This window comes from Geotrypetes seraphini, chromosome 12 (genome assembly GCF_902459505.1).
Source record: "Geotrypetes seraphini chromosome 12, aGeoSer1.1, whole genome shotgun sequence".
Classification (NCBI taxonomy): Eukaryota; Metazoa; Chordata; class Amphibia; order Gymnophiona; family Dermophiidae; genus Geotrypetes; species Geotrypetes seraphini.
The window spans coordinates 119,677,839-119,705,322 of record NC_047095.1 but is presented as its reverse complement, the minus strand read 5'-3'; the positions used below and the strand labels follow the sequence as shown (position 1 = coordinate 119,705,322).

Below are 27,484 nucleotides of genomic sequence, written 5' to 3'. Positions count from 1 at the left end.
CCAGTTTCCAACAATGGGCAACTCAGGTCTCAAGAACCTAGCTAGATCTTAAGTAGTAAAACAGATTTTATGCTGCTTATCCTAGGAATAAGCAGTGGATTTCCCCAAGCATCTCAATAATGGCCTATGGACTTCTCTTTTAGGATATTATCCAAAACTTTTTTAAACCCTGCTAAGCTAACTGCTTTCACCACATTCTCTGGCAATGAATCCCAGAGATAACCTTTTGTCCAGAATCCTTTGCCCTACAAGAAAGGTTGCTGAACCACCACAAAGAGAAAGACACTATGGAGCCACCCACTCACAGCAGGATGCATTACAGGGACATTCGACTCTCCTGCTGTCTTACAGCAGGATGTGTTTCACAGAAAAGAAATAAAGGAACAATGTGTTAGTATTGCAAATGAACAGTGTCATAACTGGAACTCGTATCCCAGCTGTCCTCAAAAAAAAAAGATACCACAGAAAACCAGTATCAAACATACACATATGCATATCACACCAGCACAGACACAAACACACACACCTCACCCATGCTGAAGAATGAACAAAAGGTCTGCCACTCTTGCACAGATCTCCAGTGAAAAGCTTTAATAGCTGTGACCAGAGCCAAAATATATTAAAAAAAAGACTGCTTCTTTGTACTATGAAGACCCATCTACTATCCTCAACAAAACAAAATAATGTAAAGCTAGAAGCCGAACTGTTAAAAGATCTCTTCGTTGTACACAACCTGGGAGCGCTTGTCACGGTGAGAGCCCTTCGTGCTGTTCTGAACCGCTGCAATGAGAAGAAACAGAACAGTCTCAGACGTGGATTCGTGTGACAGTCGAGCAACACCTAAAGTTTCTTGCTGCAGCCTGCCAAGGCTGCACCTCCCCTCCCCCCCAAAAAATAAAAAATCCCTGCAGCAGAGACACTGGAGAATATGGAGAGAGAGAGAAATAGGATTATTTCTATGTGGGTGAACTTTGGGCTCAAGAAAGGTCTCACAAAATCTTCTTTTGAAGCATGATCTCTCCATCAGCGGTTCTCAAGCCAGTCCTCGGGACGCCTCGGATATTCTGGTTCTCAGGATAACCACAATAAGTACGAATGAGATCTGCATACACTGCCTTCATTCTATACAAAATGATCTAATTCACTGTGGATTGATGTGTCTTGAGGACATCGCCCAAGCAAAGCCCCCTATGTCACCCCTCCCCCCTTTTCGGACAAAGTCCTTCATACAAACGCTAGCCCCATCCCCTTTTTTTGTTGCTGTTTTTAGAGCCCAAAAGAGGACTAGCTTAGATTTGTGTTCAAACCCAGTGTAAATGTTTGCTTGGAGGCCAGAAATAGAGATGATGGGACCCGTGCTTTCCCCACCTGCACCTCTAGACTCGCACCTCACTAGGAGCCTTTTTGTTCAGAATACCCCGGGGCGTACACTCTCCAACATATAGAATGTTGGGCATGATAAAGAAGGGAATCACGAGTAGATCGGAGAGGGTCATAATGCCGCTTTATGGGGCAATGGTCAGACCCCACTTGGAATACTGCGTCCAACATTGGTCCCCCAACCTAAAGAAGGATATAAAACTGCTGGAGAGGGTGCAGAGACGAGCAACGAAGCTGGTAAAAGGTATGGAGAAATTGGAATAAGAGGATTGTTCTCCCTTGAGAAAAGGAGACTGTGAGGGGATATGATCGAGACCTTCAAAATACTGAAAGGAATCGACATAATACAGCAGAAATTATTTACATTGTCTAATTCAACACGGACAAGAGGACACGGAATGAAGCTAAGGGGGGACAAGTTCAGGACAAATATCAGGAAGTTCTGCTTCACGCAGAGAGTGGTTGACACCTGGAACGCTCTCCCAGAGGAGGTTATTGCGGAATTGACCGTCCTAGGTTTCAAAAGCAAACTAGATGCACATATCCTACGAGAGGCTTAGAAGGATATGGATGATTAAAAATTACGCCAGGTGTACACCTAGCGGGGCCTCCGCGTGTGCGGATCGCCGGACTTGATGGACCGAGGGTCTGACCCGGAGATGGCGCTTCTTATGTTCTTATGACCCCCACCCCCAAGCACAACCAGCACAGCGCTAGGCCTCCGGTTGAGCGGTGCAGACTAGAGAATGACACGGGGACAAATTTGTCCATGTCCCCACAGGAACTCAATTTCCCTGTCCCGTGAGGTTTGTCGCTCTGCCTTAACCACGCAAGCCTCGAACACTTATGATTTTAAAGCGTTTGAGGCTTGTGCAGATGAGGACAGAGCTTGTAGGAACGGGGCAGGGACAGGAACAAAACTCGACGGGATGGGAAACTGAGATCCCGTGGGACAGGGAAAAATTTGTTCCCCTATCATTTTCTAGTGCGGGCCTTTACTACCGGTGGCTTCTCATGCATACTCATTGTGGATATCCCAAAAATCCAACTGACCGGATGTATCCCGAGGACTGGGTTCAGAACCCATGGTTTAATCAATGAATCGCTGATTTTTAAAGCTAAAACTCCAGCTATGTTGTGTTATAGGAAAAACGCCACGGCCTTCGGTGGTCAAGGTGGGAATTTTTGCTGCTTTTTGCCTCTCACATCCCAAAATTTCCCACTAGGGTAGGGGTTTTCAATTCACTCTTCAGGACACACCAAGCCAGCCTGGTTTTTGGGATACATGCAATAAGTACGCATGATATAGATTTGCTTGCACTGCCTCTGTTGTACGTAGAAGAACATAAAAGTTGCCATACTGGGACATCAAACCCAGCAACCTGTTTCCAACAGTGGCCAACCCAGGTCCCAAGTATCTAGCTAGATCCCAAGTAGTAAAACAGATTTTATGCTGCTTAGCCTAGTAATAAGCAGTGGATTTCTCCAAGCCTATAGACTTAATAATGGCCTATAGACTTCTCTTTTAGGAAATTATCCAAGCCTTTTTTTTAAACCCTGCTAAGCTGATTTTCACCACATTCTCCAGCAATGAATTAGAGTTTAATTATGGGCTCCTTTTACTAAGCCGCGCTAGTGGGGTTAACACGCGTGACTTTTCATCACGCGCCAACCCCCGCGTTGGCCAAAACTACCGCCTGCTCAAGAGTCAGCGGTAGCGGCTAGCACATCTGGCGGTTTAGCGCGCGTTAAACTGCTAGCGCAGTTTCTCTGGTTTGTTTTAAATCTCCTACTTAGTAGCTTCATCGCACGCCCCCTAGTCCTTGGAAAAAGTAAAACAAGCGATTCACATCTACCCATTTCACTCCACTCAGTATTTTACACACATCTCCAGATCGTGCAAATCTGTCTCATGTACATTCACTGTGGGCATCCTGAAAATCAGACTGGTTCAATGTGTCCTGAAGGCTGGGGCGAGAACAATTCCTTTTTCCCCCCCTAGTGACTCAGAAAAATCTCCTCCGACTAGCAGCCTCTGCTCTGCCTTCCTTCTCCCTAGGCCTGTGACAGCGTTGAAGGTTTTCACCGGGAAGACTCCAGCACTGCCCGCCATGCGCCTTCCCCAGTCCCTTTCCACACACCTAGAGACCCCCAGACCGACTTTCCCGTGGCGGCCTCCAGCATGGGCTGCTTCCGAGCGATGCTCACTTTAATCTGGACATCCTCCACCACTGCACCGTTCAGCTGAATACACAAGAGAGAGACAAAGCAGGATTAAAGTCCAAAAAAAAGCAGCTGTTCACTTCTTTATTGTCTAAGTATCACTTGTGCACTGGGAAGGGAGCTGTTTGCAGCAACCAGTCCCGGTCACTTCCTCCTCCTCATTTATTTATTAAATTTTCTATACGGTTCTCCCACGGGAGCTCAGAATGGTTTACACAAATTTATTCAGGTACTCAAGCATTTTCCCCTGTCTGTCCTGGTGGGCTCAAATCCATTTAATGTATGAACATAAGAACATAAGAATTTGCCTCCACTGGATCAGACCAGAGGTCCATCGTGCCCAGCAGTCCGCACCCACGGCGGCCCATCAGGTCCATGACCTGTCATGTTATCAAGTTTCAAGTTTATTAGGTTTTAATATACTGACCATCAAATAAATATCTGGCCGGTTTACATTACAATAAAAATATAAATAAGAAAGAGGAGTTAATATATTCAATATTTAGAAGTACAAACAGTGTATATTAAAACATAAACTAGACAAACTTGATTGTGAGGGAAGAGGTTTATGGAAGGGTAAAGTTACAATGTCGAGAGAAAAGGGAGAAAGAGGGAATGGGAAAAAAACATTTGGGTGATTTAGCCCTATAGCCCCCTTGTTTTTATCTATACTCTTTCCATACTCTTATCTACCCTTATCTGTATCCCTCAATCAATGTACCTGGGCAATGGGGGATTAAGTGTCTTACCCAGGGTCACAAGGAGCAGCGTGGGTTTGAACCCACCACCTCAGGGTGCTGAGGCTGTAGTTTTAACCACTGTGCCACTTTCTCTCCCCCCTCAATGAATTTATTCAGGTACTCAAGCTATTTTTCCTGTCCTGGTGGACTGGCAATCTACCTAGTGTACCTGGGGGGATTGGACAGGGTCAGAAGGAGCAGCGTGGGTTTGAACCCACCACCTCAAGGTGCTGAGGCTGTAGCTTTAACCACTGGGCCAAAATTTCTCTCACCTCTGCAATGGCCTGATCTGCAGCCTCGATCTTTTCAAAGGTGACGAAGGCACAGCTGGAAGGCAAAGGGTTAAATTTAGAACAAATTCCTGGCTCTATATTTACAACCAAGTCTCCAACCTATATTCTTTATTCATTTTCATATCTTACATCAAGTGCACAAAATATTAAATTACAACATATTATTACACAATATCACTTTTTATATCTACTACATAAAATTCTAATAATATTTTTATCCCCTCCCCCACCACCCACCCTTCAACTGCTTTCCAAACACCATATACACATTATATACCATATTATAACATATTATGTAATATTATTTCCATTACCCACCCCTCCTGATGTGCCATAAGGAAGAAAAAGAAAAGAAGAAGAGAAAAACTGATGATCATTCACTACAATATTTTGTCAATGGCCCCCATATTTTTATAAATTTAGTATATGTCCCTCTTTGTATTGCTATTGCTCTTTCCATTTTGAAGTCTCCAACCTATTGACAACAACCCCAGACTACAAGATGTTCAGAAAGGAAATAAAAACTATACTCTTCAAGAAATCCCTTAATAAAGCTTAATACCATGATAAAGCTTAACCCCCCTCTTACCATCCCCTCCCTAACCCCAGATCCTACTTTTCCCTCTCTTGGAAACCTTCTCTGATCTAACGTTGTAATCCTTCTTCCATAACTCTTTTTGTAATCCGCTTTGAACCGAAAGGTAATGGCGGAATAGAAATCTGTAATGTAATGTAATGTACACATTGGAGCTAGAGTCACAAAGCCTGGGCTATTCCGATAGGTGGCCCACTAGCCATAACCCTGAAACAAACCCCCATAAGGAAAATAAGAACTGGTGATCCAGTCTTCCAGGAAAATATTCCAGACCCCTTCTTTACACAGAACGTAATGGCAATTGCTGAACCTTTTGTCTATGAAAACAGGACTGTTATGACATTGTCTAGAGAAAACTAGAAAGGTTTCTGGAGGACCTAAGGGCCAAGGCAGACATGACAAGAGGTCCAAACCAGGGATCTAAGCCGACTGCCAGATTTGAGGATTGGGATATTTATGCTGTGGTGGCACTGTATGCATAGCCGAAACCCCATAAGAAACGGTTCCACGTTAAAATAAAAGGACCAAAAACAAAGAAATAACGTGCAAGGAGATGCTCCTGGTTCAGGTATTATTTGGTCAACAAACGATGAAGTTAGCAGTTCTCCTAGGACAAGCAGGATGAGTCAGCCACATATGGGTGTTGTCCCAACAGCTCCCAATTTGCAGATAAGCTTTCCAATAGCTCAGAGAGATTTTTTTTTTCTCTCTCTCTGAGTACGTGCAGTGCCCGGGCCCCACTGGGCATGCCCGAGCCCTACCCATTTCCCCCTGCTTCCCCCTAATCCCCAGTCTTTAGTTTCTGCCCGTTCCCATCGGTCGGATTTTCTACAGCTCTCCATTACAACTTTTCTACTCATCACCTTGAAGATGCCTGAATCATCTAAAGAAACGACTGGGATGCAGGAGAAGGATGAACACACTGGATCCTCATGAATTGTGCGCCCACTGATTGGATCCGGCACTCGAGGTTTCCGTGTTGCTTGCATTGTGCGCACATGTCACCACGTGCACGCAAGCTAAGGAAGAGGGCACTGAGAGACTTCATGAAGAGAAGTGAGGCTCGAGAATCTTCCTCCAGCAGCCATCCTCATGCGACCTCACCTCGAGTACTGCATTCAGTTCTGGTCTCCCTATCTAAAAAAAGATATAGCGGCCCTAGAAAAGGTTCAAAGAAGAACGACCAAGATGACACAGGGGATGGAACTCCTCTCGTATGAGGAAAGACTTAAGAGGTTAGGGCTCTTCAGCTTGGAAAAGAGAGACGGCTGAGGGGAGATATGAAGTCTACAAAATCCTGAATGGTGTAGAATGGGTACAAATGGATCAATATTTTATTACATCAAGATTTACAAAGACTAGGGAACACTCGATGAAGTTACAGAGTAATACTTTTAAAACCAATAGGAGGAAATATTTTTTCACTCAGAGAATAGTTAAGCCCTGGAATGTGTTGCCAGAGAATGTGGTAAGAGTGGTTAATGTAGCAGGTTTTAAAAAAAGGTTTGGACAAGCTCCTGGAGTAAAAGTCCACAGTATGCTGTTGAGACAGACATGGGAGAAGCCACTTCTTGCCCTGGATTGGTGACATGGAATGCTGCTAGTATTTGGGTTTCTGCCAGGTACTTGTGACTGGGATTGACCTCCGAGAAGACGGGATACTGGCTAGATGGACCATTGGTCTGACCCAGTAAGGCTATTCTTATGTTCTTATGACTGCATCGTTTCTTGACCGAATAAATATCTGAATCACGACCATCTCCTTCCACAGTATTATTTTTGGCATGGCATGCATATGCATTGTCTCCTGTGGTTTGTTTGGGGGTTTTTAGCCTTCCACTGGATTATAGAAATTGAAGAGACTTTACACATCACCCTTCTGTTGCCCCATGTCCCCAGTGGTTCCTTACTTGCGTGGACTATCCATGGAAAGGTCAATTATTTTCCCAAAGCTGCTGAAGGCATTCCGGAGCATGGACTGCGTCATTCCCACGCCATTCACATACACAGTGTTTCCCTTCCGAGGTGCTCGGCGGTCAGGAAAAGAATCGGATCCTGAACAGAGAGAGAGAGAAGGAAGATTCCAATCCCATCTCTGTCATCAGTTAACGCAGATCAAGCCTCTAACTGATTTCACCAGACCCAAGAGCAGGAAGCCACTCACTTCGAAAAGACCCTTCTCGGTCCCTGTCTCGGTCTCTGTCCCTATCCCTGTCACGTTCGCGATCTCGGTCCCTCCCACGTTCCCGGTCATAGGAATCCCGCTCGTGACTCCTCAGACTATCCCGATCAATGTCTTTGTCCGAATCTCGGCCTTCCTCCTGCTCCTTCTCAGCATCCCGGTAGCGGTCACTGGAGCTCACGAAGCTGGAAAGGGATGAAAGAGAGAGAGTTATTAGGGAAAGAGAATCGGAGACAAGGCAAGATTTGTAAGCTAAAATAATACCACAGAGAACTGCTAGTGTATAAACACACAGGCCTCCTGCACAATCCCTTATGTTGTCTAACCATAGGATGTGTTACAGGGGCGCTCGGCTCTCCTGCACGGTCCCTGCTTCATTCCCACGGCAGGGGCGCACTCCCTGCTGCTGTCTTGGGGCAGAGGACTCAGTCTTTCTGCACAATCCCTGCTGCCGTCTCACAGTAAAATGTGTTACAGGGGCACTCGGCCCTTCTCAGTCCCATGGCAAATATACTGCATTAACAGTATTACCTCATTAAGTATGAACACACTGAGGCTAAACCACTGTGCTCAAGGTCACAGCATGTGTTAGTGCCACAACTGGAACTTGTATCTCAGCTGTCGATCTACCTCACAATTCTCTATCACCGCCTCTGCCGTCCACAGAGGCAATCAAGAGACTCACCTTTCGTAAAGAGACTTCCTCTGGGGACGCCTGGAAGACTGCCAGAGTGAGAGAGGAGAAGACAGACAGAACAAGTGAAAAAGTAGGAGATAAAATTAGAGAGCGACAAAAGACATTAAAACAACAAGATAAAGAATAGGTTCCAGTGACAAGGCCTACGCTGGCACTTTTTTTTTTTTTTTTTTTTACATTTTATTTATTCATTTTTGAATTCTTACAAGTGAATTAAACATAATACAAACAATTTTCATATATCACTTGTATTTACAATCAAATAATCTTGTAAGATAAAATAAATACCCCCCTTTTTATCAATACTCCTATTTCCATGTGATATACATTACCCTCCCTAACCCCAAATATAATCTATCCATGTGCTAAGATATCTAATCATTAGAATAAATAGTCAATGGTCCCCATATTTTTTTAAAATTATGAATATTCCCTTGTTGTATCGCTATCATCTTTTCCATCTTATATATGTGACAAACTGAATTCCACCAAAATGTATAGTTTAATTTAGTATAATCTTTCCAATTTTGAGTAATTTGTTGCATGGCGACCCCTGTCAATATTAATAATAATTTGTTATTATTTGCAGAAATCGGACTCTGAGTTCTCATTGCTGTACCAAATAATATAGTGTCATATGAGAGTCCTACATGGTTTTCTAATAATTTATTAATTTGGGGCCAAATTAGTTTCCAAAAAGCATTTACACAGGGACAAAAATAAATTAAATGATCCAGCGTCCCCACTTCTAATCTACGCTGGCACTTTTAACGTCCACATTTTGTGCAGATTTTAAAAGAAAAACTGGACCTGGGTTGTATCACTTTGAAAATTAGGTGCAAAGGATGTGTGATAAAGGACAATTCTGTAAAGGACGATAAAAAGTTAGATGTTGTATGTATACAGCGGGGGGGTTCTGTCTAGTTCTCAGGACAGACATAGCCTGTCAGGTTTCCAGGATACCCAAGATGAATATGCATGAGAGAGATTTACATTCCATGGAGATAGTGTGTGTAAATATCTCTTTTTTTTTTTTTTTTAAATTCTTTATTCATTTTAAAAATCTTTCATCAAGTGTACAATATTCAAAATCAGCACAATGAAACAAGGCACTTGCATATCTTACATGATAATCTAAACATATAAATGTAACCCTTTCCCCACCCTCCCTCAAAACCCTTCATTCATTCACGGAATCCTGCCTCCTCTTATCCCACTGTCTTTCAACTCCTCCAGTCCCGACTCCTCCAGAACTGCCCAAAGGCTTAAACTAGCCTTCCCCTCTCCACACGGCATCCACTATTCAGGCAAACTGGGAAAATCCCTTCTCTTCAAAATCACAGGTCTTTGGAATGACCTCACCACCCCGCTGCGGAACCTGAGCTCCCTTCAGTTATTCCGCAAACAACTGAAAACCTGGCTTTTCAGCAAATTGTAGCTCTATCCTTCCCCCCTTTCTCTCCCCCTTTCTACACATAAGTTCATGTCATCCTTTTTCTTCTTCTCTACCCACTATTTTAAGTTCTTGTAAACTGTGTCGAGCTCCATTCTCATGGAGATGATGCGGTATATAAACTTAAGGTTTAGATTAGATTAGATTAGATGTAACGAAACCTATCTTTGTATCCCTCCCCCCTCCTATTATTATATGATGTCTGACTAATAGGAAAATGACATTTAATCATGACAAAAAGACGCTAATGGCTCCCATATTTTAGTAAAATTATTATAATTTCCATTTTGTGTCGCTATTGATCTTTCCATTCTATATATGTGGCATAATGAATTCCACCCAAAATTAAAGTTTAACCTAGTATGATCTTTCCAGTTATTAGTAATATGTTGGATGGCAACTCCAGTCATGATCATTAAAAGTTTATTATTACTCGATGTTATCTGATTCTTTTTTCTCATACACATTCCAAATATCACAGTATCATAAGATAACGCTACATGGTTTTCCAATAAACAATTTATTTGATCCCAGATTGAGTTCCAAAAGGCTAAAATATGGGGACAGTAGAATAAAAGATGATTCCAAGATTCTGGTCCTGGAGATTAAGATTAACAAAGTCAGCATCTATGAGTCAAACATGGATATTTTTATTACATAGAGTGTTATGGACCCCGACGCGCTTGCAAAAAATAGATAATACTAGATCTAATAGATGCTGGCATTGTAAAATAGAAATAGGGACATTAGATCATTTAATTTTTTTTTGTCCTTGCATAAAAGCCTTTTGGAATTTAATTTGGCCCCAAATTAACATATTACTAGAAAATCATATTGGTCTCTCATATGATACCATATTATTTGGTACTGCAATGAGAACACAAAGTCCAATATCAGCAAATAATAACAAATTGCTTTTAATATTGACAGGAGTTGCCATGCAGCAAATCACACAAAATTGGAAGGATTATACCAAGCTAAATTATACATTCTGGTGGAACTCGGTGTGTCACATTTACAAAATGGAGAAAATATTGGCATTACAACAAGGAAATATAAAAAATTTTAAGAAAATATGGGATCCATTGACTAAATATTCTAAAGATCAGATATCTTAACACATTGATAATAATAATATAGGGTTAGGGAGGGAAATATAGAAATAATTATGAGGAAAAATGAAAAAACAAATAACAGGGGAAAGGGATTCAATATATATGATATGATATTGTACATACAACTATAATTATTATAAACTATATATTATGCTATTTATTTATTGTAAGAATGAAAATTTAATAAATAAAAAATAAAAAAAAAGAATAAAAGATGATCCAAAGTCCCTACCTCCGACTTACAATGCCAACATCTATTAGACAAAGAACTATTTAACTTTTGCAATCTAACTGGGGTCTATGGAACAAAAAAAACCAAGTTTGTCTCATAGACGCTGACATTGTACATCTCATTCTCCAAGACCAAATTTGTGGCCATTGAGATGCTGAAATCGGATGTTTAATCTCAATGCTTCAAATATCCCTCAGACCATTTTTAGGTGTTTTTTTTTTACCAAATCACTAATAGATTTATACCACTGTGCGGCCTGGTGACCCAGAAAGTGTAAATCTCTCTTAATATCCATTGTAGGTATCCTGAAAGCCTGACTGGCTGGCTGCGTCCCATCATCTGGGTTCAGAACCCCGGTAATGAAGTGAAGCAGTGCGCAGCAAGGGCTTCTCCCGCGACTCACTTTATCTAGAGTTTAGGCAGGAAAGTCCCAGCAGATAGCTTTTAGGATGTGAATAAAGAGCCGACTGATTCAGGATAGAGAATGACATGGGAACAATTTTTTCCCCCGTCCCCGCAGGAACTCAATTTCCCCGTCCTCGTGAGTTTTTGTTGCTGTGCCTGTCTGTCCCTGCCCCATTCCCGTAAGCTCTGCCTTAACCGCACAAGCCTCAAACACTTATGATTTTAAAGTGTTTGAGGCTTTTACAGATGAGGACGGAGCTTACAGGAAAGGGGCAGGGACCAGAAAAAAAATTGCCGTTTGAACGAGCGCGCAGTGAGCGTGGAACAAGGCCGGCACGATTTCAGAACGTGTTCTGGACCAAGACACTGAAGACAGCGTCGATGCGGGTCCGTCAACGAAATCGCACGCTGGCACTTGCTGCACTTTTTAAAACCGGTGATTGGCCGGGACATAGGCCGGAAAATCGTCGCAGCAAGGTCGAAGGCGCTAGGCCTAAGCCACGAGGCCGACCCGGCCGAACCGCCGGAAGAAATAATTTTAACTTTTTTTTTTATTTTAGAAAATATAAAGTAAAATTGAAATAAATCAAATAAACAAAAAACGCGGTAGAAAGAAGGCAAATTTACTGAAATTCAGTCAGCGCAGAATGAAGTGAAACTTCTCAGCTCCGCGGAAAGAAAAGAACTGAGGAGACACGCCCGGTACATCGGGCGGGAAGGCACTGGCGCATGCGCGGTGCGGGCATCTCGAAACTTCTGAGTTTCTTCAAGCAAGACATGCTTGCAAGATGTCCGTATCGGGGCTCTGTCGGATGACATCACCCACTAGTGAGAATACCTGCCTGCTTGTCCTGGGATAAAATGAGTTCCTTTGGGGATGGGGAAAAATTTGTTCCCGTGTCATTCTCCAGTTCAGGGACTCACTACTAGAGGTCTGCACGGGAACGGGGATTGTGGGAATCCCGCGGGAATCCCCTCTAACCCACGGGACTCCCACGGGGACCCCCCTCTGGCCCACGGGGACCCCCCTCTGGCCCACGGGACTCCCACGGGGACCCCCCTCTGGCCAATGGGACTCCCACGGGGATGGAAGGCTTTGGAAGCAGGGTTCGTCCATATAATATAATGGACACATCAGCCTTAGTAAAAGAGGGGGTTTATAAGTTAATTACCTGAACAGAAAACAAAAAAAGGGTTCCACCAAAGAGATTCCACAAGGAAAACAGCAGCGCCAACACAAAAGAAACTGTGGAATTGTCAGAAGTAATTGCTGCTTTTTATGGGGACGGAGGTAATTCCTTGCGGGGATGGGTGGGGATGGAGAGGATCCTGACGGGGACGGGTGGGGAAGGAGAGGATCCTGGCGGGGATGGGTGGGGAAGGAGAGGATCCTAGCGGGGATGGGTGGGATTTCTGTCCCTGTGCAACTCTCTACTCACTACTGAGAATTTAAAACAACTGAAAACCTGCCTGTTTCTGATCATTTTACATTGCGAATGCATTGCTTGCTTTAATGTTGATCCTGTTTTTATGTTGATCTATGTAACTGTCTTAGAGATTTTTGATTGTCGGCGAACCATCAGACAGGTGAGCGCCTGTCTAGTGAAACACAAGACAGTCTCAGGGATTCTCCGGGACTAGGAATCTCCAGTCTGGAATCAATAAAAATGTTTCTACAAGGAAGTCTCACAAACTGTGTTATCATTGGTCTTCTGTAGAAATGCAATCTAGCCTTGAGGCCTGCACCTCTCTCGTATTAAAAAGTGACTAGTCCTGGGTTCTGTTCTGCATACCTCTGCTGTCTCCTCTTCAATGGATGTGCTGCGCTGGAAAGGCTGGAAGGCAGGCACTGGCCCCTTCTCTGGGTCCTGGGGGAGACACAGAGGAGTCACTACTGAGACACGCACAGAGCCAGCCAGACACAGAGAATCAGATAGTGTGAACAGAAATACACAAAATTACATATAGTGTTAAATTTTCCATAGTCTTTGGTGATAGAAACATAGAAACATAGAATATGACGGCAGAAAAGGGCTGTAGCCCATCAAGTCTGCCCACGCTAATGACCCACCCCCAGACTTCACCCGGCTAGAGATCCCACATACATATCCCATTTCTTTTTGAAATCGAGCACGCTGCTGGCGTTAATCACCTGCAATGGAAGTTCATTCCAATGATCGACTACCCTTTCGGTGAAGAAATACTTCCTGGCGTCGCCATGAAATTGCCCGCCTTTGATTTTCAGCGGATGATCTCTTGTGGTTGAAGGTCCTTTAAGAAAGAAGATATCTTCTTCCACCTCGTTGCGGCCCGTGATATATTTAAAAGTCTCAATCAAGCATAAACCTTTTTTTCTTTTCTTCCCATCCACCATCTCTCCCTCACTACGCAGCCTCTCCTCTTCCACCCACCCAACCACCACACTTCCCTCTGCAGTTCCCATCTGCACTCTCCCCTAGCCGAGGGTTGAACCCTCAGCCTCCAGTTACTAACCCAGCACTCAACCCTTGAGCCAGCCCATGGAAACTTTTAAGAAATATCTAATTGAGGATTTGAAATTTACCCCGGACAATATTCTACCTTTGAATCGAATTTACTATGTTGCTCTGAAGAAAGATGTGGCAGTAAATCCAGAGACAGAAGGTTTGGCAACTAATGTTACTGAATTGCTCAAAACGTCTTTATCTGAGATATCTGAAAGAGCTATTTTGCTTGTCTCTTTTGTGTTTGAGCAAGATATGAATGCAGTATTGAGACTGTATTTTCATAACTCTCAAGCGTTATTTTTTGGAAAAAGATTAAGATGTATCCTTTTTTAAAAAAATTCCTTATTCATTTTTAAAACTTACAATAAGTGTATCATCAAATAAAAACATTTTTAACTTAGATACAACACTTAATATTCTGCAATAATCTAGTTTAGAACTTATCTCCCCCCTCCCCCCTAATCAATAACAATCTTTGAACACAGAAAAACATATAATAGTATATAACATATATAAGATGTTTCCTGATGTTACACGACAAACGCAAGAGAGAAGCCTACAAAGCCTTCAGGAGAGACATTAAAACCATACTCTTCAAAAAACAAATAAAACCTATCCAGCACAACCAATCCCAACCCAATATCCAACACTCTATTTACCCTTAGATCTCTCTAATACTCTTTTATCTACCAAACGTTACCTAAAACCCATAATTTCACCCTATTCTTATCTCCTAAAGACCTCCACTTCCCTTTGGTAACTCTTTACCCAACGTATATTACCTTAAAAATTCTATATCATCGCTTATTCTATTCCTTCAAATTTTGAATGCAATTTTTGTTTTAGTTTGGATGTAATCCGCCTTGAACCGCAAGGTAATGGCGGAATAGAAATCACTAATGTAATGTAATGTAAGATTGTTCCTGGTTATGAGATCTGAGACTTTAGCCCTTGGGGCTTCATTTCTATTAGCATACCCTTGTAAATGCATACAGTTCAAGACTTTATTGCTGACCTACAAGTGTGTTGGCTCGGTGAATGTCTTCATTAGAGAATGACACGGTGACAAAATTCATCACCGTGCCCGTCCCCGCGGATAACCGCAGGAAATAAACCCATGTCATTTTCTAGTGTCTATTTCATCCTCTGTCCTTCTACACCAGCATTCTTCAAAGCAAAGCTTGCGGGTCAGTGGTTGTGGCCATTCATACTCTGATTCTTCCCTCTCTCTTTAAAGAATGACATGAAGATGGTTTCCCGCGGTTATCCGCGGGAACGGGAACGGTGATGAATTTTGTCACCGTGTCATTCTCTAGTCTTCATCAAGCCATGTCTTAGTTAAGTCTGCTTTGTTTGACAAATTTATCACATAATTAGGTCTTTTTAACATTGTAATTATTTTACCCACTTTTAATCTTGTTTTGGTTTTTTTTTAAATCTTATGACATGTATGTACTTCGCTGATTGTTTAGTTTCTTATGTTGTAAACCGCCTAGAACTCTTGGGTAATGACGGTATAGAGGAATAAATTTATTATTATTATTCTGCTGTCCCTCAATATCTCTCCTCACTTCTCTCTCCTTATACACCTCCCAGAGAACTCCGTTCCTCAGATAAGTCACTCTTAGCGTTACCCTTCTCCTCCACTGCCAATTCCAGACTTTGTTCCTTTCATCTAGCTGCCCCCCTATGCCTGGAATAAATTACCCGTCAAGCCCCTTCCCTTGTTTAAAAGCACACTGAAAACCCACCTTTTTCATATAGCTTTCAATCATTAACCCTGCTCCTCTGCACTTCAACCCAGCCCGCTAATTAACCGTTCCCCTTAACTGTATCCATGACATCCTGTTTGTCTGTAAGCTCTTTCAAGCAGGGACTGTCTTCTTTGTGACTCTGTACAGCTCTGCGTGCGTCTGGTAGCACTATAGAAATAATTCATAGTAGTAGTAGTAGTAGTTTCATTTGTTCCTGCATCCTAGCCTTTACCTTTAGTTTCCCCTCCAGGGTACGTGAACGCTTGAAGCCAGAATTCTTGTTTTCCGCCTTGATGGCACTGATAGCTCCGCTCTTCACCAGCATCTTGGCCTGCTCTGTGGCCGTGGCTGTGTCTACCACCGGCTGGTCCGAGAGAGCTGTTGGTGGACAAAACGAAAGGCTTAGGAGGACTCACTGTGCCGGAGGTCTAATATTTTTCTTTAATCCTCCACAAAATATTATGGGAGGTACTGTCAGACCCTCTTATTGATATGAGCGTCACCTTATTTTCTTTCTTTGTTAGGAACCTAAGCGTTTCTTTGGAACTGTTAAGACACACCCTCTTGCGCCTCCCCCGGTATGAATACTTAGATCTCTGCAATATAATCCTCTATAATAAAACCCTAAGCGCGCATGCGCACTTACAACACTGTGATCCCTGCCGCCGTGGTGTCTGACTCTGTGGCCGTGTTCTATTTGCAGCGTGTGAGGCTGTTTGCGGCGCACGCAGCGGTGGGAAGCCGGCCTAAATGAAAAAAAAACCCCGCTGCCCACAGGAAACAGGAAGCGAAGGACCGCCGCACGCAGTTGCGCAATCAACACTAACGCCCGTTTCAGGGGGGGGGGGGAGAAATCGAGCACCCTGGAGCAGGAGGACAGGGAGGGAGAGAGTGTGAGCGTTGGAGATAGGTGCCGCTGTAGGCAACGAGAAGAGGGCCCGATGATAGGGAGAGACCGCTGGAATTGGTACTGCTGGACAGGGGGAAGGTAAAAGGAAGGGATAATGGCTACTATTGGACAGGGTGAGCAGGGAAGGGGTGCTGTTGAACAGGGGGGAGGTAAAACCAATGGAGAAGGTAAAAGTAAGAGAAAAGGCCTACTGCTAGATAGTGGGAGCAGAGAAGGAGGGGGGTGTTGCTGGACAGGGGGGGGGCGGGAGAAAAAAGTAAGGAGGAAGGGCTGCTAGCACCCGTTAATGTAACAGACTAAAAAACTAGTAGACTAATGTTACCGGCAGTTCATAGAACTAAGTGGGAGTCTAGATGGTGGAAAGCCTTTTTTTTTTAACCTAGCACCTAGTCCTTGGAACCAACTCCTGAGTTATATCCATCGTGAGTTGAATTTTAAAGCTTTGAAAACTTTGCTAAAAACTCATTTTTCCAATTTGCTTTTGGATTTGAATCTTCTTTTACTGAACACATTTATTAATTACGGGATAATCCAGCACTCTTTAGGATTTCTTTGTTTACATGGATAGAGCATGAATGTGTTTTGTTGTACGAGCGTCACTTAACCAAGAATGAGTGAATGGACTAGGTCTTTTCTATTCTTTTTTTTTTAATCTTTATTCATTTTTAATCTTTCAACAAGTGTACAAATTAATATCATACATATTCTTGACAACATCACTTGTAAATCTATCAAGAAAAACAACAATTGTATATATATAAACCCATAACCCACCCCCCTTCCCATTATTATTAATAGTATACACAATAAAATAAGAACCCTTCTCCCTCTCTATTATTCCTGGTGTATATTTCAATAGAATAACTGGTGTTTAATCATCACAAAAAGATGTCAATGGCCCCCTATTTTAGAAAAGGTCTTATAATTTCCATTTTGTACATCTATTGGTCTTTTCTATTCTTTATGGAGTTCCTTTTCTTTTTCCAGTCAATATTGTTTTTAATCTAATCTAATCTTTGGTTTATATACCGGGTCATCTCCCAGTGGAGCTCGACTCGGTTCACATATAATTAAGACTAGAGTACTTAGCAGAAAACATAGGAGAAGGAAGAACTAATTAAAAACTAAAGTACATAAGAAAAATAACTATAATATTATCATTTCATTGAGGCTGAAGCTAAACCATTTAAAAATTGTGAGAACAACAAAGTTTTCAGGAATTTACGAAATAATTGCAGCTGGCCTAAAAGCGTAATGGAGTCAGGAAGTTCATTCCAGATCGCTACAAACTTGAAAACAAAAGATTGACTGAGCTTCCCAGCAGATTTAATTCCCTTAAAGGAAGGGACGGCTAACTTATATCTTTGTGTGCTTCTCAAATGGCAAAGTCTAAGGGTATTCCAACATAAGGGGACAAAAGGATCAAATTTTCCATAGAGAAGCTTGAAGATTATGCAAGCGCATTTTAACTGGATCCTAAAGCGAACTAGGAGCCAGGGAAGCTTTATCAACAAAGGGGAAACATGATCATACTTTCGTATCTCAAAAATGAGCTTAGCTGCAGTATTCTGTATTAACTGAAGTCATTTTAGACTGCTCTGCTTAATGCCAAGATAAACTGAGTTGCAATAATCTAGCTGAGTGGATTGTACCAACACTGAGAAATGTTCTTGATGGAATAGCGATCTGACCTTCCTCAACATGCGCAGACTAAAAAAACACTTTTTTTGTCAAGGAATTTATCTGTTCATGAAATGTAAGTGATGAGTCCAAGATGACACCCGGGACTCTAGATGAAAAATCTATATGTAATGCGATACCTGTTTTTAATGTAACAGAGGAAGGGAGGTTTTCTAATTTTGGCCTAATCCAAAGCAATTTGGTTTTGGCAGTGCTCAGTTTCATTTGAATAGACAAAGCCCACAGTTGAAGTTTAGGCATGCAACAGTCCACACTGGGGACCGGGTTGTTAAGATCAGGATCAACTTTTAATAAAATGAAAATATTGTCTGCATAGGTATATATAGTCTCTGATGATGAAAGGCAAAATTTTTTTAGAGAAGTCATATATACATTAAACAAGATTGGCGACAGTGAAGAGCCCTGTTGAGAACAGGGGGGAAAAACACGAAATCTGTTTTACTACTTGGGATCTAGTTAGGTACTTGGGACCTGGGTTGGAAACAGAATACTTGATGAACCTTCGGTCTTAGTATGGCAATTCTTATGACTATGATGACCTCACAAGCAGAGTTTGACTACCCCAGTTCAAACTTACACCTCTTAATGCCTCCTTGGGTCGTCTGGTTGGTAGAGCTTTGTTTCTTCAGGGCCATCAAAGCCTTTTTCTAAAAGAATAACAGAAACATAATCAATGTTTTCATGTGACCAGGCTTCCCCTGCTCCCACAAATCTCTTGCCTCCCACCCACCCCCTTCAGGTGCATCAAGCATGTAAGATTTACACTGTGCTTTGGAGGGGGAAGAGGGAAGAAGCATGAAGCCAAAACCAAAGGCACGAGAAGACCCAACCAAAGAACTCCAAGCTAGAGGAAACCAGAGCGAGAAAGGAGCTGGAGGGGGCACCAGCCTTGAAAAAGCATGTCTTGGGTTTTTTTGTTCCATAGAGCTTTTTGGACCCCAGTTAGATTACAAAAGTTAAATAGTACTTTGTCCAATAGATGCTGGCATTGTAAGTCGGAGGTAGGGACTTTGGACCATCTTTTATTCTACTGCCCTCATATTTTAGCCTTTTGGAACTCAATCTGGGATCAAATAAATTGTTTATTGGAAAACCATGTAGTGTTATCTTATGATACTGTGATATTTGGAATGTGTATGAGAAAAAAGAATCAGATAACATCAAGTAATAATAAACTTTTAATGATCATGACTGGAGTTGCCATCCAACATATTACTAATAACTGGAAAGATCATACTAGGTTAAACTTTAATTTTTGGTGGAATTCATTATGCCACATATATAGAATGGAAAGATCAATAGCGACACAAAATGGAAATTATAATAATTTTATTAAAATATGGGAGCCATTAGCGTCTTTTTGTCATGAATAAATGTCATTTTCCTATTAGTCAGACATCATATAATAATAGAAGGGGGGAGGGATACAAAGATAGGTTTCGTTACATCTAATCTAATCTAATCTAAACCTTAAGTTTATATACCGCATCATCTCCATGAGAATGGAGCTCGACACGGTTTACAAGAACTTAAAATAGTGGGTAGAGAAGAAGAAAAAGGATGACATGAACTTATGTGTAGAAGGGGGGAGAGAAAGGGGGGGAAGGATAGAGCTACAATTTGCTGAAAAGCCAGGTTTTCAGTTGTTTGCGGAATAACTGAAGGGAGCTCAGGTTCCGCAGCGGGGTGGTGAGGTCGTTCCAAAAACCTGCGATTTTGAAGAGAAGGGATTTTCCCAGTTTGCCTGAATAGTGGATGCCGCGTGGAGAGGGGAAGGCTAGTTTAAGCCTTTGGGCAGTTCTGGAGGAGTCGGGACTGGAGGAGTTGAAAGACAGTGGGATAAGAGGAGGCAGGATTCCGTGAATGAATGAAGGGTTTTGAGGGAGGGTGGGGAGAGGGTTACATTTATATGTTTAGATTATCATGTAAGATATGCAAGTGCCTTGTTTCATTGTGTTGATTATGAATATTGTACACTTGATGAAAGATTTTTAAAACGAATAAAGAATTAAAAAAAAAAAAAAAAAAGCATGTCTCGGGATCATCATTTAGGTAATTAAGGTAGGCACCAATTTTGGCGCCTCTTATAGAATCTGGCAAAAAAAAAAAAAAAAATGACTTAAAGAGTTAAACAGAGAAACCTGCACCTTCTTTTTCAGCTTGGCATACTTTTTTTGTAGCATCTCCTCCTCCTCCGTGAGGCTGGCCGGGTAGACAACCATCTTGCTTTTTCTCCTCTCTCCTTTCAGGGCGAAAAATAAAGAATATGAAATTACAGTGGTGCCTCGCATAACGGCCGCCTCGCACAGCGAACGCTGCGCACAACGAACTTCTTGTCTTGATTCGTACAACGGACTTCGTTTCACACAACGAAGTCGCCCGAGCTGTATTGCAAACCTCCCCCCGCCGCCACCGCATATTGTTAAACCTCCCCCCGCCGCCACCGCATATTTTTAAACCTCCCCCCGCCGCCTGGGCCTGCGCTGATCTCTGAATGGCTGCAGTCAGCTCTCGCGGGACTCACAAGAACTAACTGCAGCCAGCTCTCGCGGGACTCACAAGAACTAACTGCAGCCATTCGGAGATCGGCATGGGCCCACACAGGCGTGCAGAGGAATTGCTCCTGATCTCTGCGCTTCTGGCCTGTACGCCACTGGCTGGGAAAGATGGGAGGAATTAAAAAAGGTACTGGGGAGTATGTGGGGGGTGATTATAATACACAGCAAGGATCAACAAAACCCCTGTCTCCCCTCCCCTTCACATATATCCCCTCTATATCATGCTAACAGCTCTAACAAGATAAATTTATCTTTTTTTATGTCATCTTAGCATATTTTATGCTACAGAACTAATTATTTTTTTTTACATGTATTGTTATGGGAAAACGCGTTTCACATAACGAACTTTTCGCATAACAAACTTGCTCCTGGAACGAATTAAGTTCGTTGTGTGAGGCACCACTGTAAATTGAAAACCATCACAGAAAACACTAAGAGCTCCTTTTACTAAGTCAGGTTAGGGCTTTAACGCGCGGAACCGCGCGTGCTAAATTGCAGCCCGCGCTCGACCTTAACGCCAGCACTGAGCTGGCGTTCGCTCTAGCCACGTAGCGTGGGTTTAGCATGCGCTAAAAACGCTAACGCAGCTTAGTAAAAGGAGCCCTAACTCTGTGTTATAACACCATTACAGAAACTCATGTAAACCACTCTGAATTGACTCCCTAGTCATTAGTAGCGGCACAGAAGTTTTCATGAAACAATACCCATAAATACGAGGAGAAGCAGAAGAAATCCTTTTAGGTCCATTCCATATGCCGAGAGGCTGGATAAACTGGGGCTCTTCTCTCTGGAAAAGAGGAGGCTCAGGGGGGATATGAAAGAGACCTTCAAAATACTTAGGGGCATAGAGAGGGTGGACAGGGACAGGTTCTTCAGACTAAAAGGGACGACGGGTACGAGGGGGCACTCGGAGAAACTGAAGGGGGATAGGTTCAAATCAAATGCAAGGAAGTTTTTCTTCACCCAAAGGGTCGTGGACACATGGAATGCGCTCCCGGAGGAAGTGATCCGGCAGAGTACAGTACAGGGATTCAAGCAGGGATTGGACGGATTCCTGAGGGAAAAGGAGATCGTGGGGTACTGAGGGAGGTGCTGGGGTGTTGCATAAGTATAGACAGCTCACCAGGTCGTGCAGGTGCTAGGCCGGAGGGTTAGGACATTGATGGGAAGATAGGACTTCGATGAGAAACCTAGGGGGCAAGGGGGCCCCTTCTGGTGATTAAGGCAGGTCATGACCTGTTGGGCCGCCGCGGGGGCGGACTGCTGGGCGGGATGGACCTCTGGTCTGACCCGGCAGAGGCACTGCTTATGTTCTTATGTTCTTATATGTCACATTTCCTGGATTTTCCCTCCCTACCCGGGGATTCCCATATGCTTAATATGCTCCTGCCACAAAGGGCTTCTGAGACTGGATACAAGGAAGTGACGATCGCACAGCAGGCAACAAAAGATGAGACCATAGTTTGGCAAGATTTGGCACCTAGGACAGCAGCTTCTTGGGGAGGGAGGAGGGAGAGCAAAGAGCAGCTGAAGTTAGAGAATGACACGTGGACAAATTTTCCCCTGTTCCCGCTGGAACTCAAGTTCCCCATCCCCATGAGTTTTGTCACTGTCCCCGCCCCCTTCCTGTAAGCTCTGCCTTAACTGCAGAAGCCTCAAACACTTATGATTTTAAAGTGTTTGAGGCTTGTGCAGATGAGGACAGAGCTTGTAGGAATGAGGCAGGGGCAGGAAAAGAACTTGCCGGGAGGGGAAAATGCATTCCAGCGGGGACGGGGAAAAATTTGTCCCAGTGTCATTCTCTAGCTGAAGTCAAACTTCCTACCCAGATTATGGAATGAACTCACCCCAACTATCAGATCCAAGTTTCCAAGTTTATTGTAAATTTGATTAAACGCTTATCAAAATACTAAGCGTATTACAGCAATAAAATAGGGATAAAAACAGAATTAAAAACAACAGTATTAAACAGACGAAATATACTCAGACGAACAAGACACAAAATAAATGTAATAAGAACAAAAGGATAGGGGAAGAACTACATATAGTAACATAGTCGATGACGGCAGATAAAGACCCGAATGGTCCATCCAGTCTGCCCAACCTGATTCAATTTAAATTTTTTTATTTTTTTTCTTCTTAGCTATTTCTGGGCAAGAATCCAAAGCTTTACCCGGTACTGTGCTTGGGTTCCAACTGCCGAAATCTCTGTTAAGACTTACTCCAGCCCATCTACACCCTCCCAGCCATTGAATCCCTCCCCAGCCCATCTTCCCCCAAACGGCCATATGCAGACACAGACCGTACAAGTCTGCCCAGTAACTGGCCTTAGCTCAATATTTAATCTTATTTTCTGATTCTAGATCCTTTGTGTTCATCCCACGCTTCTTTGAACTCAGTCACAGTTTTACTCTCCACCACCTCTCTCGGGAGCGCATTCCAGGCATCCACCACCCTCTCCGTAAAGTAGAATTTCCTAACATTGCAGAAAAAATACAGAAAAAAAACATATATGGGAAAAAAACAAAAGGACTAAGGGGTTCAATAAGTAAAGAATAGTAGCATAGTTAGCCAAAAGCATCAATGAATAAGAAGCTTTTTAAAGCTCCTTTATATTTATCTAAGTTCTGCTGTGCACGAAGATAAGTGGGTAATACGTTCCAGAGTGTGGGTGCGGTCACTGAGAATATTGTTGTTCTACGGGTATTTATTATTTTTAAAGCAGGAACCCAAAGTAGATGCTGTCCGGAGGATCTTAAGGATCTATTAGATTCATAAGGTATAAGATTTTTGTCGAGGAATGCTGGTTCTTTAGTTTTGAGGGATTTGAATATTAAAAGGGAAATCTTATAAGTTATCCTGTATTGGATTGGGAGCCAATGGGCTTTTCTCAAAAGAGGGGAAACATGTTAGAATTTTCCAGAGTTTGTAATCATTTTGATGGCTGTGTTTTGTACTAACTGTAAGCGCCCGATATCTTTCTGACAGATTCCCTGATATAAGGAGTTACAATAATCTATTTTTGAGATGATAAGTGAATGAATTAAAATATTAATTGATGATGGTTCCAGGATTTTTGCCAGAGATCTAATCATTCTAAGTCTATAAAAGCAACTTCTTACCACAGAACCAATTTGTGAACAAAAGTTGAGTTTACTTAACTTCAGAAAGGCGGTAAAAACTCATTTTTTTACTTAGTACACTCCACTTTTTACAAGACTTCAGAAACGGTTTTTAGCACAGGCCGGCGTGCTGATTGCTCTGCTCCAGACGTTCATAGGAACTCTTTGAGTGTTGGGAGAAGCGCAGAGCATTCAGTGCACCAGCCGGCGCTAAAAAACGCTTTTGCGGTTTTGTAAAAAGGGGGTGGGGAACAGTCACATAGGAATCTTCTCTCCCCGCCCATTCTGTGTCTCCACGATTCTTCACTGGTCGAGATTCACGGCGGTGTTTATTTCCGCGTTTGCTTCTCACGGCTCCAGGTAGTTTGTAGCAATGGAGATGGTCTTGAAGGAATCTGGGACTGGTTTTCCTAAGTGTTGAACTAAGTTTTCTGTTTAATAAAATGCTGAATTATGTTTAGCTACAGACCTAACGTATCTGATGTTCTAGCCTGCCTGCACTGGGTGTTTTAGCTTGGACATTCTAGCTTCTTATGGCTATCTCAGCATACGATATTGTATTCCGCCCTCCTGGACATGTAACAGAAAGCCTGCAGGGCTTAAATAAGTGACCTGCTAGTGTGAGCTTAGCACCAATGATTGTTAAGAAAAGTAACACGTGAAAAGTTTTTTCTAGAATTCAGTTGTATAGCCAGAAGAATGTATAAATATCTCTGTAAGAACATAAGAAACGCCTTCACCGGATCAGACCGAGGTCCATCTTGTCCGGCGATCCGCGCACGCGGTGGCCCATTTAGGTTCTCCTTTTTGGAGACCCGGATTTCCCGTATCCCTCAATATGATTTACAAGAAGGTGTGCATCCAACTTGCGCTTGAAACCCAGAACAGTAGTCTCCGCCACAACCTCCTCCGGAAGAGCATTCCAAGCGCCAACCACTCGCTGTGAGAAACAGAACTTCCTGACGTTTGTCCTGAACCAGCTGCCACTCAGTTTCAGGCTGTGACCCCGTGTCCGTGTGACTTCCGAAAATGTTAGCAATGCTGCTTCCTGGTCTATTTTATCAAATCCTTTTAATATTTTAAAAGTCTCTATCAAATCCCCTCGCAGTCTTCTCTTCTCGAGGGTGAACAGTCCCAGTTTTCCGAGACATTCTTTGTAGCTTGCTGGTTTCGGGACTTCTGAAGCCAGCTTGGGGCTCAGGGGTCGGCATATGCTGAATAAACATCTGCGCTTTCTTCAAGTCTCTTAAGTTTTGTGGCGCCCAAAGTGACCTTTCAGTCTCTCTTATCTATCACTTTTTAAAACTATTCTTTTTCTGTTGTATAATATGGTGGATTTTCAAGTGTTATTGTCTTATATATTGTTTAATATTTGGCTGTACACTTGTGAATTATAAAATGAATAAAGAAATTAAAAAAAAAAACACCTATTCTGAATTCTTGGAAAGATTTAACTAAAATCGATTGTATCTAATGGTAGAATGCAATATGTAAAAACATACTGATATCAAACTTACGTTGCTAAAATAATTTTTTAGATAAGATTCTATTTTGTCTTCATAGAGCAGTGGTTCCCAACCCTGTCCTGGAGGAACACCAGGCCAATCGGGTTTTCAGGCTAGCCCTAATGAATATGCATGAAGCAAATTTGCATGCCTATCACTTCCATCATATGCAAATCTCTCTCATGCATATTCATTAGGGCTAGCCTGAAAACCCGATTGGCCTGGTGTTCCTCCAGGACAGGGTTGGGAATCACTGCCCTAATGAATATGCATGAAGCAAATTTGCATGCCTATCACTTCCATCATATGCAAATCTCTCTCATGCATATTCATTAGGGCTAGCCTGAAAACCCAGGACAGGGTTGGGAATCACTGTAGAGGACCACAGATAATGCTTTTGAATCTTTCTATATTAGGCAAATATTTGGGACGATGCTGTTATTGTTATACATCTTTGTACTGTTACATGCATTCAAAATTAGGTTTATTAATAAAACTGCCAAGGCTCCTCCCCCTCCTGTAGTCCAAGCCGACTGAGCTGATGGCGACAGGGGGGGTCCAGCCCTCCTCCCTCCGGCTATCCCCGCTCCCACGCACCTGTTTCTTTAAAGCACGGCTCCCTCCTGCCGGCAGGACCCGCCTCTTCAAAATGGCAGGCCTTCCCCTTCCCGGTGCATCATGGGAGAGCCCCAAGCCAATCAGTACCTTAGCCTCCCCTCCCGTGCATCCCAGGATGCACCGGGAAAGGCTTCAGGGGAGGAGCCTTGGGCGCCTGAGCCAATCAGAGCCCTAGGTCCCTCCCACGGCAGCCGCTGCTTTATGCTGCTGACGTAATCAGGAGTCTTCTCCTCCCGCCTATTCCGTCTCTTCGCGATTCCTCATTGGTCGAGATTCCCGGCGGCGTTTATTTCCGCCTTTGCTTCTGGCGGACGGGAGGGTAGTCAGTGGCCATGGACTTCCGCCCCGCAGGGGGCGGTCGCCGGGCGCGTGTCACAGCGGGGAAAAGCAGCCGGGGTGACAGGAGCATGGAACTGCACGAGAGAGAGAGTGAGCCGCTGTCGCACAGCATCTTGGGCAGGAGGGGGGCTCTCCCCTCCCCCCCCTCCCTCCAATGCCCCATCACCCTCATCTTCCTCCCCTAGACTCCATCCAGCCCTCTTCCCCTCCCCCATCCACCCCATTCTCCTTCCCAGCCTGCCTTCTTGTCCCCATTACTATTCTCCAGCCCCATCATCCTCCCCCCTATACTTTCCAATATCCCCAGCTCCTGTCAACCTCCTCCCACGTCCCCATCAGCCATCGCATATGCAACTAACCTCCTCCCATTTCATCCCCCATCAACTCACCTTCTCTTTATTACCCCCCACAACTTCACTCCCTTCCCCTCCCCCATCCACCTTCCCATCTACACCCCATTCTCCTTCCCAGCCTGCCTTCTTGTCCCCATTACTATTCTCCAGCCCCATCCTCCTCCCCCCCTATACTTTCCAATATCCCCAGCTCCTGTCAACCTCCTCCCACGTCCCCATCAGCCATCGTATATGCAACTAACCTCCTCCCATTTCATCCCCATCAAATTCGCCTGTTTCTGCTACAAAACAGTATTCGGTCTAGCCCCCAAACTACATCAACCCACACTTCTTCCTGAATCACAGAAACAAAAACTCCCGCAGAATCCAGCTATTTGCTTTCCCCTCCCTAAAACCCTGTCACTCCAATAAATTCCTCGACAAAACCTTCGCCTTCCAGGCCGCCAAACTAAACCCATGGATAGCCCAATTAATCCTCGAGGCTCCAACCTACCTCAGTTTTAGAAAATTACTCAAAACACACCTCTTCCAATGCCAGGACACTTAATTGCCCCCTCCTCTAAGAACCCCCTCCTCCTCCCTCCCCCTTTATTACACCCCACCCCCACCCCCTCGATCCACTCTATCCTGCTCCCCAATTTCTTCTACTTCGTTGCCTGCATCCCTGTTCAATTTAATACTTAACTCTATGTAAATCTGTTCTATTAATACTTAACTGCATGTAACTATGTTTAAATTAATGTGAACCGCCTAGAACTCACTGGGTATGGCGGTATACAAGAATAAAGTTATTATTATAACTCACCTTCTCTTTATTACCCCC

At 43.3% G+C, this 27,484-nt stretch overlaps 2 protein-coding genes across 3 annotated transcripts in view; one reads left to right on the top strand and one right to left on the bottom strand.

The window, feature by feature from the left end:
- Positions 1 to 570: 570 nt before the first annotated feature.
- Positions 571 to 27,220, bottom strand: NELFE (negative elongation factor complex member E). 2 transcript variants are annotated; one of them, XM_033916625.1, is made up of 11 exons: positions 27,155 to 27,220; positions 20,314 to 20,408; positions 18,744 to 18,813; positions 15,788 to 15,933; positions 13,109 to 13,183; positions 8,099 to 8,136; positions 7,396 to 7,598; positions 7,142 to 7,286; positions 4,616 to 4,670; positions 3,522 to 3,624; positions 571 to 780 (listed from the first exon to the last, which is right to left on the bottom strand). In XM_033916625.1, the coding sequence occupies exons 2-11, from the start codon at positions 20,386 to 20,388 to the stop codon at positions 707 to 709; spliced, it is 984 nt and encodes a 327-aa protein (XP_033772516.1). In that variant the 5' UTR covers positions 20,389 to 20,408; positions 27,155 to 27,220; the 3' UTR covers positions 571 to 706. The 2 variants fall into 2 exon arrangements, with proteins under 2 accessions (XP_033772516.1, XP_033772515.1); XM_033916624.1 differs by lacking the exon at positions 27,155 to 27,220 and adding an exon at positions 25,949 to 26,083.
- Positions 26,237 to 27,484, top strand: part of SKIV2L (Ski2 like RNA helicase) — a 35,863-nt gene continuing 34,615 nt past the window's right edge. Inside the window, exon 1 of the mRNA XM_033916623.1 lies at positions 26,237 to 26,398. Within this exon, the coding sequence (XP_033772514.1) occupies positions 26,302 to 26,398 (97 nt within the window). The 5' untranslated portion in view covers positions 26,237 to 26,301. The remainder of the gene's footprint in view (positions 26,399 to 27,484) is intronic.

Excerpts from the sequence above, each read along its gene's own strand:
- NELFE (XM_033916625.1), bottom strand. The coding sequence starts at position 20,388 with ATGGTTGTCTACCCGGCCAGCCTCACGGAGGAGGAGGAGATGCTACAA. Across the intron at positions 8,137-13,108 it reads TTGAAGAGGAGACAGCAGAG|TCTTCCAGGCGTCCCCAGAG; the intron begins GTATGCAGAACA and ends TCACTCTGGCAG. Across the intron at positions 3,625-4,615 it reads CAGATCAGGCCATTGCAGAG|CTGAACGGTGCAGTGGTGGA; the intron begins GTGAGAGAAATT and ends TTGTGTATTCAG.